The sequence below is a fragment of the Corvus moneduloides genome, chromosome 9 (genome assembly GCF_009650955.1).
Source record: "Corvus moneduloides isolate bCorMon1 chromosome 9, bCorMon1.pri, whole genome shotgun sequence".
NCBI classification, from domain to species: Eukaryota; Metazoa; Chordata; class Aves; order Passeriformes; family Corvidae; genus Corvus; species Corvus moneduloides.
The window spans coordinates 11,183,311-11,198,125 of record NC_045484.1 but is presented as its reverse complement, the minus strand read 5'-3'; the positions used below and the strand labels follow the sequence as shown (position 1 = coordinate 11,198,125).

Below are 14,815 nucleotides of genomic sequence, written 5' to 3'. Positions count from 1 at the left end.
TAAGTCCTTTTCAAGGTGCCTCCTTCAGGCCTAAGTGCTATCACTAGCTCAGTCTGAAAGCTGATGACTCAAAAGTCTTAGTCTGGTTTTTTGGTATCCCTTACCCACTTTTTCCATCAGGCAAAGCAAAGCCAAATGTTACTGTAAAGGTGGAATAATAGAGATGCTTTATGATAGGAAATCTGACACCAATATGTGGCTCAAAACAACTTGTGAAGGGAGTAAGTGGAAGTTATGTTCAAGATATTTAGGGTTTTTTCCCCAAGGATCTTCTCTGCTACATTTCTTCTAGATCAAAAGTAGTTTTATCAAGAATGGGAAAGAGTTATATCAGGATAAACAAAATCTTAGTATTTCAGAGTACGTGTACAAGGTACATTATAATTTTGAAAGTTTGTATTTTCATATTATGCATCTTAAAATACTTAGCTAACGCTGCATGTGGGCCCAACAATTGATTTTTTTAAAGTTGAATCTGGAAATCTGGACAAGATTCAGAAATGACTAAGGAAAATCAAAGGTGTGGAAAAATTTTCATGTCAAGAATGGCTAGACTAGGATCCTTGATCAAGGGGAAAAAAAGATGGTGGAGTGTGTGATGGAAGCCTCAAAAATCCTGTTAGTGTTCACACTGAAGGGTTATCTTCCTATTCAGTGTGTGAAGTAACACATGAAACCTGCCGTTGTCAAATCAGAACAAAAGGACCTTTAGCATCTGAGATGTCATGCAGTAATGACATGCTCTAAATTGTTATATGGGGGGGAAACTCCTCAACATAAGACAAGTATTTGTAGGGCTAATAAGTATAAATGATACTGCTGATGTGGAAGGATTCTGAGCTTTCAATTTGCCAGAGAATGTTCTGAGGAAATGTCACTACGTGATTGCCTTATTCAGTATGATCTTTCTTAGGCAGTTGCTGTCTGGCACAGAGCAGCAGGCTCAGGGATCCAGGATAAACAAAAGGTCTAGCTGTTGTGATGTGGAGAGATTTCTATGAAAGAGATTAATCTTTTTTAATTGCATCTAGGAAGCTGCAACAATTACTTCAACTATTAAGTTAATTTGCAACTAATGGGGACCTTCCAAACATTAAGCTAAATAAAGCAAAAACAAGGATAATAAGCAGAGGTAGATGAAGTTATGAGGATGTGCAGTAAGTGGCTAAGGAGGAAAAGAGTTGAATGGTATTGTTGGCTGTGAAGGGTGGAAGAAGCCCTGAAAAAGCCATTGACTCAGGCAAGTGTGAGTAAGTGGCACATGGCAGTGAGTTTAGCAATAGCTGCTTGTATGAACAGGGACTGGATTATTTCTGCATCCACCACTGATGAAATTGCTCAGGTTTCCCTGAAAATGACTGTCCTCTTTAAGGAATACACTGGCTTTTCTAATCTGTTTTTCATCAGTCCTTATATTCTTTGGCTTCAGTGAATATAAAACATGGCTGTTAACTGTCTGCTTGCTTTTAATTACTGCAGTTAAATGGTTAGAAGGAAAATAATAGCTGACTTTTCTTGGCCCACTGAATTTCTACAATATTTTAAAATTTTCCAACCGACTTACCATCAGCTAAAATCTCAAGGCCAGATACATCTGACAAATTAAGGACATCCCATTGAAGGAACCAGTTTAATTGTTACAAATACATAAACAACAAATGGTGTAATTTGGTCATTGCAACATGCAAGGAAGTTTCTTAAAAACAAGCAACTCTCAATGCAGGGCACTCTAAAACCAAAGTAATTCCAGAAGTTCATTATGACTTGGTATGTTAGCATGATGTTTGCTTCTAGATGTCTCAGGTACAGAGGCTGTTTTCTTCTGGTGTGATTAAGCAGCTGCTGTGGAAGTGTGGGAAGAAAAGAGATGTAGTAATGACTGAGGTTTATTCTCACACTTGGGAGTGGGGGAAAATCAAAGTCAGAAAGTTAATTTTGCTTGTTTAAGCCAATTTTTATTAAGCTATCTTAAGTGAATACTTAGAGAAGGTATCTGTACACAGGAATGGGGATTAGCCAACCTATTAAGACTTCCAGTAGAATTAATAATTTGTTTTACAGTTCTGAGTGTAAACATGGAATACCTATATGCTCTGGTTTGGTTTAGCACTATGCTCTGGTTTGGTTTAGCACTAATAGTTACAGAACAGCTGACAAAGTTAGCGAGCTGACTTTTTAATGTTTGTATTCATCATTTTATTTTTGCAGAGATACTAACACTTCAGTATGAACCAGCAGAACAATATAGTATTTGAACTAGGTAATTAAAACCGTTTTCTTTTAACTTTAGCTAGATCTTCTGAAACTGCTTGTACCATTCGTTCTGTAGCTTTCTTCAAACTGTTTGCTATCTCTATGGCATGATCCAGAGTAGAACTTAAAATCTGTTGGAAATAAAATGTAGTCTTGTTAATAGTGAAGGAAAATGTATACATAGGTGTAGGAAAAAGGTGATGTTTAAGGTTTTGTCTATGATTTTCACTCTGAATACGTGTTGAGAAGTAACAATTGAGTTATGTGATAAACTGCTGCAGGATTCAAGTTGGAAGTATCTGTTAATTATTTCTCTCTTTGACTGTGTATTCATTTGAACTGAGGGATATTTACACCTTTCCAATGTATCAGCTCCAGTGTGGTGCATGTTTTTGGTACTGAGAAGGCTTTCTTGAGGTTTTGATAGTGGTTTGTGTAGCTACACTTTGTTTCAGTATATGAAACACAATTCTAGAGATAAGATCCAGTGCTATTTTTTGGTCTCTTTCACCATTTATACAGGGACTAAGTTGCATAACAAGCCTGTACATGCCTATGTGACGTAGTATACTAACATATAAGCTAAAATGCTTGGGTTTTGAACTCCCTCTTGTCTTACCCTCAAATGGACTACACATGCTTAGATTATAGTAATCAGCTTGCTAAGAATGGGATGTTTAACCATGCCATGATGAAGGGAGGTAATACTTTCAAAAAGTTGTGTGGCTTTTAATTTTCACTCTGAAGTCTTACATTTGCATATGAATCATTGGCATTTCTGTTTCTGATGTTGATTGTAGATTTGCTTTGGGCAGATTTCTTGCTGGGTATGGATTGATGTGAAAGGATAATTGTACCACATGTGCTTGAACAGCAGATTTTGGCAGCCCCAAAGGATTTCCTAAAGATAAGACACATAGAATAAAATACAAACAATTTAAGTAAGAAAAAGGATTTCTAAACTATGAATTACATACATACACCTTGATATCACTTGGTTGCAAGTTAATTCATGGTGAGTAGAATTTTCCATTGAATTGTAAAGCACAGTCCCGTCATTATTTGTGTTCCATCTGTATTGCAATAAGAAAGAAAATGTTCTAGGATGCAGAGTAAGGAAATTTCTCATAATAGCACCACTCTTTTGCTGCTGTAACTTTCTCTCACAATGTTCTATGCCACTGATTCTCAAGTGCAGCTGCTGTACTTCCAGGCAATTACTGCTATTGAGTAAAGCTGTCAAAAAATACTGTGACAAAACTCATTTGCATTTCAGTCTAGTCTGTGCTACTGTTACAAATCCATTTTATTTCTGTCTCACAGTATAATTGAATGGTAACAACAATTAAAGGTAGGATTGTTACTTATAGAGAAATAGTTGGTAGCAAACAGAGCTGCATCCTAATAATACAGGCCTACTTTTGAATTTTTGAATGGAAACATCCTCTTCAAATGAAATTTTTTTCATTACTAAATGTGTCAGCTAAAGGAGTTACATTCTTACTCTTCAGTAAATTAGAAGGAGTGAAGCACTAATCTAAGAATCATTTACACATGTTCTTACACTAAATTATTTCCACTAAAGAGTGAAATCATCATGCATATATCATGCACTGCTTATGAGACTGGTGTGTTTTTTCCATGCTGAGTGTTCTACAGTGGGGTTTTCTGTTGTACTACATAGTTACTGCTACAGCTTACCTTTCACAAAGTCTGGTTACAACATCACTTGGCTGTTTGGTTTTTTGAGCCTTTTGAGTGGAGATTCTCTTCTGTGAATAAGCTGGAGTTGTTGAGGCCATGTTTAAAACAAAAAAGGTAATTTTCTGTGTATTTTAACATTTTTTTCTCTTTAGCATAAATAAAAGATCAAGTAACTATCACTGCTGAATAAAACTTGAATATGTTTTAAAGTTTTTTGTAAATGAGGGCAGATTAACCTTTTTGTGTTTGCTCTTGAGTTTAGTTGGCAAATGGAATGCAGATTTATATTCAATTTCATACAGTGAAAGACTGCAGTTGGGAAGTGTTGAATAATCAGTGTCATAATCCTAATAATTACATGAACACTACTTTGATTTATAGTTTCACAGGATTGTTAGAGACAAGTAGCTAATTTATACTTTCTTCTTGATGAAATGTTATGTTTTTCTTTAAGCAATTTTTTCTTAGGGTAGAGAGAGATTCTAAGTGACTTTAAAAGGTAGGTGTTCAGATGTTCAACATGTAATTTTTTTTTTTAATTAGGCTTTCCTTGACTTTGCTGCATGTCACACAATATGAATGTCGAGCTGGAATTTTCTTTAGTACTTGTTTATACTATGTTAGGTAATGGCTGGCACTATAAAAGTTGGCACAGTAATGCCTAATTTTCATATTCTTTTATGTGGCTCTGCAAAATGAAATATTTCTGCCATAAATGAAATATGAAAGGGATTCCTCTCATAAAGGACCAGAAAAAGTTAGATCTGTCGTGCATGGAGATTAAGCTTGACCAGGTGTGCAGAAGTTGGATTTACAGTGCTAATGACGCTTATACGAAATTAAATGTGGTGTGGTATGTGCACTGTGGGTTTGTGCCCCTTAAAACCTAGTCTGTTTGTTAATTATTTCAGTAACACATACTTACAGGATGAACCAGAACTTTTTTTTCCACATAGGGTACAAGACAGAACAGACTCTTTGTAATTCCTGAGTTTTACTTGATATCTGCTTCCCCTGCAGCATCTGCATCTAAGTCCTGGAAACGGAGACATGTTGTTTAGAAAAACACACTATACGCAATGTTTCCTTGTACATGTTAATATTTTTGCAATCACTGTACCTTTTTTCTCGCCACATAATCTCCTATTTAATGATCTGTGACTTAGAATTTCACAGTTGACAAGGTCCTTGCTTTGTGAATCATTATAAGAGTCATAGGCCGAGAAGTCTTCTGAATCACTGCCTACAATTCAAAAAATAAGTTAAAAGGGTCTGAAATATGAGAAACTTTGGCTACTGTACTCAGGTAATTATTTGGCTTTCAGCACTGTAATTTCAGAGCCCTTTGCTGCCATTAATGCTACTGCAATTTGAGGAAGTACTTTTCACCCCCAGGACGGTGTGGATTGAATTTGAGATTAGCTTTCAGCCCTGTCTGCAAGCCTTGAATGTAGATTTTTATTATTTTTTTGGTGGTGCTTATTTTCAGACTAAGAATTGGTTGGTTTTCTTTTTTTAAATGAAGTTCTCCATCTCCCTGTCCATAGTGTTATGGAAACAGTGCAGCATAATAGGAATAGGATGAGAATGTGACCAGCTCTAGTGTGGCACTGCTTTAACTATTGCACAAAGCAGTACAAACAATAATGGTCCCAGTGTATTATATTAAACTGAAAGGATATCACAAAGAAACCAAGGACAGCTGATAAAGAAATAAGAAAACCTGTATATTCAGACTTAAAACAATGCAGGATAGCTCATGCTATTCTCCTTTAGTTGCTGGGTACTAAAAGCTTCAGAATATTCTGCAGCAGAAAGGTAAAATTGTTTTTAAGCAGAATAACAAAGTTGAATCAAAAAACTTTAAGTGGAAGTACTGATATAAAATGTCTCAGTTGTCAAGCTTGGAAACATCTTCTAGAACATGAAATGCACATCAGAAGAAAAAGCAAAATCAAAGCATTGTGTGCATGTCACTGTCACACTCTTGAAAATGTTAGCAGTGGCAATATTTGGAAACTTATCTAGAAAGCTGAATTAGATTTATAGGGTAATTCAGGTTGGACAGGACTTCTGGAGATCATCTGACCCTGTCCCCTCTCAAAAGACCAGCTTAAATGAAGTTGCTTAGAACCCTGTCCAGTGAAGTTCTGAATATCTCTGAGAATGGAGATACCACAGCCTCCCTAGAGCAAACTGTTTCAATGTTTGACCAAGTTAAAAATCTTACATATCTAACTGAAAATTGCATTGCATTGGTCTGTCACTGACACTTCCACAGTGAATTTGACCTGGCGTTCTTTTCAGTTTCCTTTTTATTCTTAGTGTTTTGTGCTCTGATAAGCAGTGACATCTGTTAAAACTACAATTTTCATGTTGAGACATAAAAGGAGCGTATTTCTTCATAGGATTCCCTAGCAGGTTTAAGCACAGTTAAGACCTTTGTGTTGCCATCATGACTTACTCGGGCTGGTATCTGATAAATCAGTTGGTTTTCTCTGCACAAAGAGCGAAGATGTTCCAGTTTTTCTTTCCTGGATGTTTGTATTTCTTTTGGCATGAAAACAGAATGATATTTTAATTGTATCTTAATATTTCTATGATGAGACTTACAAGCATCTTATATTAATGACTGATCACTTCTTAGCTGAGAAGAAATCAGACTTATTCACAGAAAGAACTTTACTTGTATCAGTTATCTGAAAAGGTGGTAAGCAGAAGTTTAAATTAATAATTAACCAGTTGCAAAATAATGAACTCTTTAAAGGACACAGTCTGACAAAAGCACCTGACTTACCACACCTGTTAAAAATGCTTAAAAGTAGAGGTATCGATAATCCTGTTTTGGAATAGTAAAGTAGTATGAAATCTTAGATACGTCCATCTGTTACCACTGATAGTGTTTTGATACAACATACATTAAAGATGACTTGGTGTCTTAGTAACTTTGAGCTGTTATTAAGGCTTTAATTTAATGCCTTAAGATAATTAGAAGAGTATTTCAGATGTACTTTCTGAGAGAACAACAACAAAGTTCCTTGTTTGCGTTATTTGTTGTCTATTTTTAACTTAGGGTGTACAGGATCACCAAGTTTAGCTGGAAAATTTTCTACCCATTCGTGAACATAATGATCAGAAGATTGAACTAATATTCTTTCAATGACAGAGATAAAAGTGGAAGCTAGGTGAGTTTTACTGGACAACTGTTAACATCTACCCTATAAAATAATCTGACAGAATTAGGCTAATATGACTGTGTTCTATGCTGCATACATTCTTTTCCCAGAAGCTCTGCTTCTTTACTGGAACTTAGTTCAGTTCTCTGTTTTTAACCTTAGATTGGTTAAGGGGAGACCATTTATTTTATGTTTCTAATCTCATTGAGATGCATAACACCTTAAAATACTTCCCAGGAGGGCGGAGATGGTATCTAGAGTTTTCACAAGGTTTTGATGGTTAATTATGTAAGGATCTGCATCCCTCCCTTTTTTTTGTTTAATTAAAAATACCACACAAATATTGGCAAATTATCTTTTACTGGCACTGTACTTTGACTAATTATTCACGTCCTGAATTTGTGTGGTTTAACTCTTAGGTGAAAGTGATGGTGGTGTTTTGGCTTCAGGAAATACTTTCAGACCGAGAAAGTTAGGAAGACCAGGCTGTTAGGAATTCTTGGATATATAGTTACAGAATTCTGTAGAATTTTTTTTCTGGAAATATTCCTGTTGCTTTTCAGAGATTTTAATTGTCCCAATTTTCTTATTCAGCAAGTAATTTTACGGATATTTTTATAAAAACTTCAACAGCTGTTTCCAGGTTTTCACTTACATGTGAAGACAAAGATTGCACTTTTTGCTTTCTAAAGGAAGTTGATTTGTTGATGGGATTAAATCAGTTGTCTGACTTCTTTCTCCCTCATGGTTCTTGTGAAGAAATGGAGTTTCAGTACCTCTTCTTTCTGGAGGATAAGCAATGCTTGAAACCACCGAGCTCTGTAGAAAGCAACAATAGCATAGACACAGGTGTACATGGGCCTTGCATTGCAAGGACATGACTCCTACCAAACAGCATCTCCTGAGGTTCTCTTAACATTTTTCTCTGAAGCCCAAGTTACCTAAAACATTGATAGTGAAAGCACTGGTTGAGATTTACCTGTAGATTTGTAGAAGGCAGTAAGATTTTTTTTTTTTCCGGGGGGGGCGGGGGGTGTGTGTGTGTGTGTATATGTATTTATGATCTGTGACAAAATTACCATTAGGAGTAAACTAAATTTTCTATAGCACAATACTGTTTGGTCTTCTAATAATTCTGCAGCTTAAGAATCTTGGACAAAGTAATCTTTCCTCCCATTAAATGATAGTGATTAATTCCCCAAAATAAAGCAGCTTTGCAGAAGTTAAATTAGCTACTCATATTTTCTTACTGTGAAATAAATGCTTTTGAAACTGGAACTAAGAACATTCAGTATAGCTGTGTTTTTATACTTAGGTTTCTGTTGCAGTTAATTACATATTATGAAGTTCATATTTCATTAAAAATATTTTCTTTTAAAGTAATATGCTATCTAAAAGCATCATGCTCTTACCAGAGGAGAACATACAATCACACAACTGCACTTAGGTTCTTGAGACTTGCATCAGTAAAACAGAATAATTGTAGTATTTAATAAAACTCAGTTACCTCACAAAAAGACTGGGCAGATTCATAGGAAGTCAGCAAAGATGACAGGCTGCCTTTGCTGCCATCCATTTGTTCTTGAATGTCTTCAAGCAGCATGCCAAGTCTGAATATTCCTCCTTCCACCCTTCTGAATCCAATTGCAATCCAGTTAGTTAAAACTGTATAAAGTGATCTTTTATTTCTTACTATGATAACCATGGTGGACATCGCAGTACATTTCCCATAGGAAAAAAATTTATGGAGGTGAAAGAGTCCCTTTTAAATATTTGAATTAATCAAATAGACATCCCAATTACAAGTAGGATATATAAAGCCCATATATAAAGCCCAAGGTGAATTTTGGCCAAACAACTTTTGGTTTACCACATGAAGATAATATTTGCACTTCAGGAAAACTCTAATGGATAAATGAAGTAAAAGGTGTAAGACAAAGAAAATACACTGATATACTACTTAGCACTTCTCTTCTAACCTGCTAGGATCAAACTCTCCAAGGCTGATAGGCTTGTCCTTGTGGTTCTGCAGCTGTAAGTTGTGGTGCTCTTCTCTAGCTCTTAAATAATTTCTTTCCAAGGCATCAAGGTATCTTTTCAGTTGATTTAATGCCTTTATCAATAAGAAATAATTCAATACAAAATGTCACGAAAATTTAGCATAAGTAGCTATCACTGTCTTGATACGTAAGCCAGATGCTATTTGCAGTGCTGTTGGGAAGAATTTTGGTAGTTCTCTGAATTTAAACAGGACTGCATATTATAGATTCACCTGATACTCTGCACTGCTCTATTATATTATTAAGTAAAATAATAAAAAAAGATTTCTAAACGGATGCCCTACATGTCAAAATTCCTAACTTACATGGCAACTTCAGGCCTTTTTAAAATAGTTTTAAGTTGGAATCCTTAAAAGATTAAAGAATTCATCCACCTACTGAAGACCTTCATTTTTGCTTCTTAAACTCATGCCTCCAGTCTGAATTGAGAGGAAGAGCAAACATCCATTTGAGGTAAATATCAAGCATCTTTCCAAAAAAGTGTAAGTCTACAGCCACTTAAAGTGCATGTCACATAGCTCAAAATAAATAAATTAATTTACCAGCTTTTTGTCTTGTAAAAAGAATGTTCCCTGGGTCATATGCTTAGAGAAGTCTTCCACCTTCAAGACAAAATATTAGACTTTCATTATACGAATTTGCCAAGTGAATTTGGAATTTGAGCATCAGTGAAAAGTATATATTGAAACAGAATTCTTACTTTCTTAGTCAGTTGCTCTGTCTGATCCTTTAGTATTTGAGACATCTTTTCTCCTAGTGTTAGTTCTGGCAGTGAATTGGAAGGATTTAGACACTGTGCTTCTATTGTACCAGCTGCTGGTAGTGCTGATGCTGCTGTTGCAGGCTGCAGTCCTACCTAATGTACAAGGTAAGATTGATCAATTGCAATTTCGGCCCAAAAGTGTAATCAAATTACATTAAACAGTCATTTGCATAATTACTGTAATTTTATTTACTTGCTTTAAGCAAACCATGTGTAGGTTGTACAGGGACAGGAGCACGTAATGTGATGACATCAGGTGGTGTCCCAATGTCTCCTGAGGAAATGGCAATGCTGGCATTTGCAAAGTCTGACTGAGGAAGTATCTGTTAAAATGAGAACCTTTGTTATAGATACAATGTGTAGAACACTTATGGACCTAGACAAAAAACTTTAACTCAAATTACAAAATATTAATGAAATGTTTACTGTAACAGTAGCATTTAATTTTTTGAGTTGATAGTTAGATGTATAAAGTGTCTCATTGTATAAATACTTCAAATATTTCTGCTCTGTGAAAAAATATATATATATCTGTGTTGTTCTATATATTTGTATAAATGGGAAATACAATATGAAGATGACAAAATAGTTTTAGGGGATAGTCATAGTCCTAGAGATAAAGAAGAATGACTTAAAAAAGAAAAAAAAAAAAAAGGTATTTTGAGAGATTTACCTTAGGATTAAATCTCAGATGGTCAATATGATTCCGGATGTCAGCATGGTGTGTCAGCATCTCATTTGCAGGCAGGAAATAATAAGGAAAACTATTAAAACTTGTGTCTCAAGCAATTTACTAAGATGTAAATCTAGGAATGGAATTAAGAATCTGTAAAGCTCTGTGAGTGAGCTCCATGTCAGGGCATGAAATTGAGGAGCGGTTATCTAATTACTAACAAACTTTAAAATAAATTCACTACAGTAAGAGAAATATTGTTGTCAAAAAAATCCTTTAGAAAGAATTGACTTGTCAATAAATACCAGTCTCAGTAGCTGGAGAGTGGTAGATGCAAAAAAAGGCAAAGGTATCTTAACATAGGTACAGTATAAAAATAGAACGTTGCTCTTAAAAATATATTTAAAGTATTTTTTGTGAATTTAAACATTTATATATAACATCAGTAATAACAATTTATAGTGAATTTCCTAATTATTTGGTAGGATGCTTCAGCATCACAAACAATACTCCAGTATTAAATGCTGGCGTATTAAATAAAACTCAGCCTTTAAACAATTGGTAATGACAGTTCTGTATAAAGTCAATCCCACAAAACTTTATTTGTGAAAGCATTTTTTGAGTCAAGTGAGGTACTCACTGATACCTACAGAGTGCCCATATGAACTAGTCATGTCAGATTTTATGGGACACAGAATATCTCCTTACAATAAACCCCTCTTATCCAGTATGAAGAATTTCTTCAAGCATCTTAATTACCTGTAGCTGTCGCAGCAGTTCTGAAATACCCATTTCTTCTTGATTCTCTACTTCAGCAGAATTGAAGAAATTTTGATTTTCCAAAATGTTGTTCACAGTTGCTGATTTACTTAGCAAAATAGGAAAGGGTTGTGCTCTCTCAAGTGAAGGAACTGAGTTAATAGTGTCAGGTGTTTTTGGTACTTTGAAGTCAGGAAGACAATGGTGAGCTTGCCCTCGGCCATATTTGAGCTCACAAGGTGAAACTGTTCTCCTAAACAGGGCTCTCTCATCTTTCATGTTTTGAAAGGTGTGTGTATCTCCAGTCTCATTAATCAATTGTGAATATTCCTGTCTGCATCCAGAAAGAATATGTTCCTTTGAAACAGATCTATTTTCATTTAACAAGTTTTCATTTTTGTCATGAGCCTTTACTTCCTTGTGCTTTTCTAAGGGATACTCCTCAGAGCTCATTGCCCGTTGTTCATACACTAAAGGGCCTTTGATGTGTTCTGAAGGCTCAGGTTTGCTCCCAGTGTCATCGATACTTTCAGTAAAGGATGTCTCTGGTATTGTCTCACATTCAATTAAGTGGCATGTGCTTAGTAACTCTCCCCTAGAAAAGTGACGCAGGAGGACATTGGACATCTTGGAGGTAGTTACATGATCTTTGCTATCTGGTTTACTAGAACTACCAACAGGTAATTCCTTCTTAAAGCAAACTTCACTTCCAGGCATTTCAGCTGAAACTCCAGTTGTTCCTCTGGTGCCTCTGTGATGACTGGAGAATTCTTCAGGCTGTAGAGGAGTTTCATAATTGACTGCTGCTTTTATGTTTTTGTTATCTTCAAAACAGGCTAAGTTTAAAATACCAGAAATACCTTTTGTACAAGTACAGTCATTCAGATTATCTGAATTATTGTTGTATTCACAGCTTATTCCTACATCTCCATCATAAACTAAGTAATCTTCTTCCTCTTCAGTTGCATCTGTGCTACGGCCTAATGCATCTGAAAATGAATTACTCATTTGTGCTTTCATCCAGTCTGACAGTTTGCACTTTTTTGTAGTCTCCATATCCAGTTTATGTAGAATATCAATGCCATTGCTTTGCCATTTATGAATAGAGCTTTTATTATTCCATGGATCAAAATCTGGAATGTACGAAAATAGTGATTTTATAATTAAATATACATGACAATACTACCTAGTTATCTATATACTTAAGAGTTAATTATCTTCCTACTGTAGCTTTTTTGGAACACTCGTACTGACATGGATGCTTCCCTACTTGCACTAGTGTAAGTCTGCATTAACTGCTGGAGGAAATAGGAACACACAAATGATAAAAGCATCGGGAACAGTAGCTGCTACCAGGTACCTGTCCTTGCTCATTAATCCTGCTGTAGCGGTAAAGACAAAAAAGCCTGGTAACAGAGCCGCGACAGGTACTAAAGTTAAACTTCAGGCTGGAAAAACCCAAACAAATCTCCTAACCCCTTTCCCCCCTTTCTCTCACCACTCTAAAGCCTTTCTTTAGCTTATGCTCTAGAGGAAGATCACAAACTTTTTTCCCAATTTACTTCTCATCCCCGTGCATCAGACAAAATGCAATTAATTAGCAGCTCAGCATCATAAAATGCATTGTTTCACCTTATCTGCAGTCGCTCGAGGCGGCAGAGGCGATCTTGCAGCCTCGCTTCCCTATGGGCACCAGTGCAGCAGCACGGCCGTGCCATTCCCGTATGGGGGGGCAGCGTGACTGTGCTGCAGAGGCCGGCCCACTCCTGCCTCATTCCCCCGGCTCAGCCCCGGGACTGCGTTGGGATCGGTGGGAACACGATGCCGGGCGGGGCCTTTGGCGGAGCCCGCAGCGGCCGCGCCTCCTCCCGCCCCGCCGCGGCTCCCCATTGGTCCGTGCGGATGATGCGGCCGCGCCGCGCGCCGGCCGTTGGCGGCCGCGCCCCTGGGGCCGGCGCGTGCGGCGGCGATTGGCGGGTTCGGGGAGCGGCTGCGCGTGGGCGGGCGGGTCCTGCCGCCCCTCACAGCCCCGCTCGGCCCCGCCGGCCCCTCAGAGCTGCGCCGGCCCCTCGGAGCTCCGCCGGCCCGGCACACAGGTGAGCGGGGCGCCGGGGAGCGCTGGGTGCCAGGACGAGGGCTCCGAGCGCGGCCCCGGCAGCTGCTGCGGGCCCCGAACGGCCCGGTGTTTTGGCGATTAAAGTCGCGGTGCGGCCAGCTGTGGGCAGTGCTGTGCGAACCCGGTGAGTGCCGGCAGCCGCCGAGCGCCCTTGGCGAACAAAGGCAGGCGGTACCCGTGCCCGGCGCGGGCGGGCTGTGTGCCACAGATCGCCCTGGTGTCTCTGAAGGGAGCCCGTACCAGCAGGGCTCTGCATCGGGCGGCTTTGGGCACTGGTATGCTTAACGAGATGAATGAATCGAGAATAAAAGTATAAGGGTGGGAATGAAATAAGCTGTTAAAAGAATCGGAACCGAAGGATCTGCAAGCATAACGCGAGGAGTGAGTTATACAGGGAACAAGCTCTAAACTCTTGTTCAAGAGCTTGACTTAAGCATTGTGTTGTGGCATATCTAAACTCGGATTATACCAGACCTAGTCTCCTTTATCTACTAGACTGTGTAGGTTTTGCTAGTGTAGTTGCTGCCCTTCTATTGCTTCGTCACTTTTTCAGTGGAGAAGCATAGTAAATCGGAAATTGTTCTCTATCCCTGTATTGACCTGATTGCCAAGACACGAATTTTACCACATCTTGAAGTTGTGGCCTTTCTTCTGCTTTAGAAGCTTTTTCAGCCTAATGTGCTGTTCCTGTTAGATTCTTGCCAGGGCTCATGTGTCCTGGGTTGCCATGGAGAGCTGTGCAACCATCTCAGAATTTGGAAGAATGTGCTGAGTCTTGCATCTCAAAAAGTTAAGAGATTCTAGTCCTTGCTTAAATTTTGTCTGGAGACTTTATACCTCTTGTTTAATTGAGAATTTTATTAGACCTGAAAATGCTAGCAGAAAAGTCCTCCTCATGATATAGTCCTTCTGAATTCATTGCTTATATATCTTTAAAGTGTGTTAAAACTAATTTGTGGGCTTGTCCAATTGTGCCTTCTTACTAGTTTAATTAATGGTTAGCAAGTCTTCTGGACTGTGGTTATGTGTTATTCTTCAATAGGAAGGACTTTGTACTTCCAGTTACTTCCGTATAAAGGTGGGACAAAATTTACCTGAAACCTAAGCTTCATTGAAGAAACTTCATTGAAGAAACTTTCTTCATAGAAGAAACTTGTGTGGGTCTTCTAAAGTTGCTTTATTTAGCATGCTGTTGTTTAAATGCTCTTGTAACTCTTTCAAGCATCTTAAAACTACTTAGGATTGTACATTCCTGCTACTCTTGCTGCAGAATTACTTCACAAATTGATGGTTCAAAGGTCAGACTAAGTT

General features: G+C 37.7%; 2 protein-coding genes across 11 annotated transcripts in view; one reads left to right on the top strand and one right to left on the bottom strand.

The window, feature by feature from the left end:
• Positions 1-1,616: 1,616 nt before the first annotated feature.
• Positions 1,617-13,213, bottom strand: AKNAD1 (AKNA domain containing 1). Of its 6 annotated transcripts, none has more exons than XM_032118052.1 (16): positions 13,021-13,213; positions 11,389-12,521; positions 10,630-10,689; positions 10,150-10,279; positions 9,894-10,045; positions 9,736-9,795; positions 9,113-9,246; positions 8,641-8,767; positions 7,789-7,952; positions 6,422-6,507; positions 5,078-5,200; positions 4,883-4,993; positions 3,955-4,045; positions 3,231-3,326; positions 3,007-3,154; positions 1,617-2,384 (listed from the first exon to the last, which is right to left on the bottom strand). In XM_032118052.1, the coding sequence occupies exons 2-16, from the start codon at positions 12,442-12,444 to the stop codon at positions 2,265-2,267; spliced, it is 2,658 nt and encodes an 885-aa protein (XP_031973943.1). In that variant the 5' UTR covers positions 12,445-12,521; positions 13,021-13,213; the 3' UTR covers positions 1,617-2,264. The 6 variants fall into 6 exon arrangements, with proteins under 6 accessions (XP_031973943.1, XP_031973944.1, XP_031973945.1 ...); XM_032118053.1 differs by having other exon boundaries at positions 3,955-4,036; XM_032118054.1 differs by lacking the exon at positions 3,231-3,326.
• A 186-nt stretch (positions 13,214-13,399) lies between these two features.
• Positions 13,400-14,815, top strand: part of GPSM2 (G protein signaling modulator 2) — a 28,443-nt gene continuing 27,027 nt past the window's right edge. For 4 of the 5 annotated variants that reach the window (XM_032118745.1, XM_032118744.1, XM_032118741.1 and 1 more), the window contains exon 1: positions 13,400-13,484. The gene's annotated coding sequence lies outside the window, so the exon portion shown is untranslated. The remainder of the gene's footprint in view (positions 13,485-14,815) is intronic. The other variant, XM_032118746.1, reaches the window with a different exon arrangement.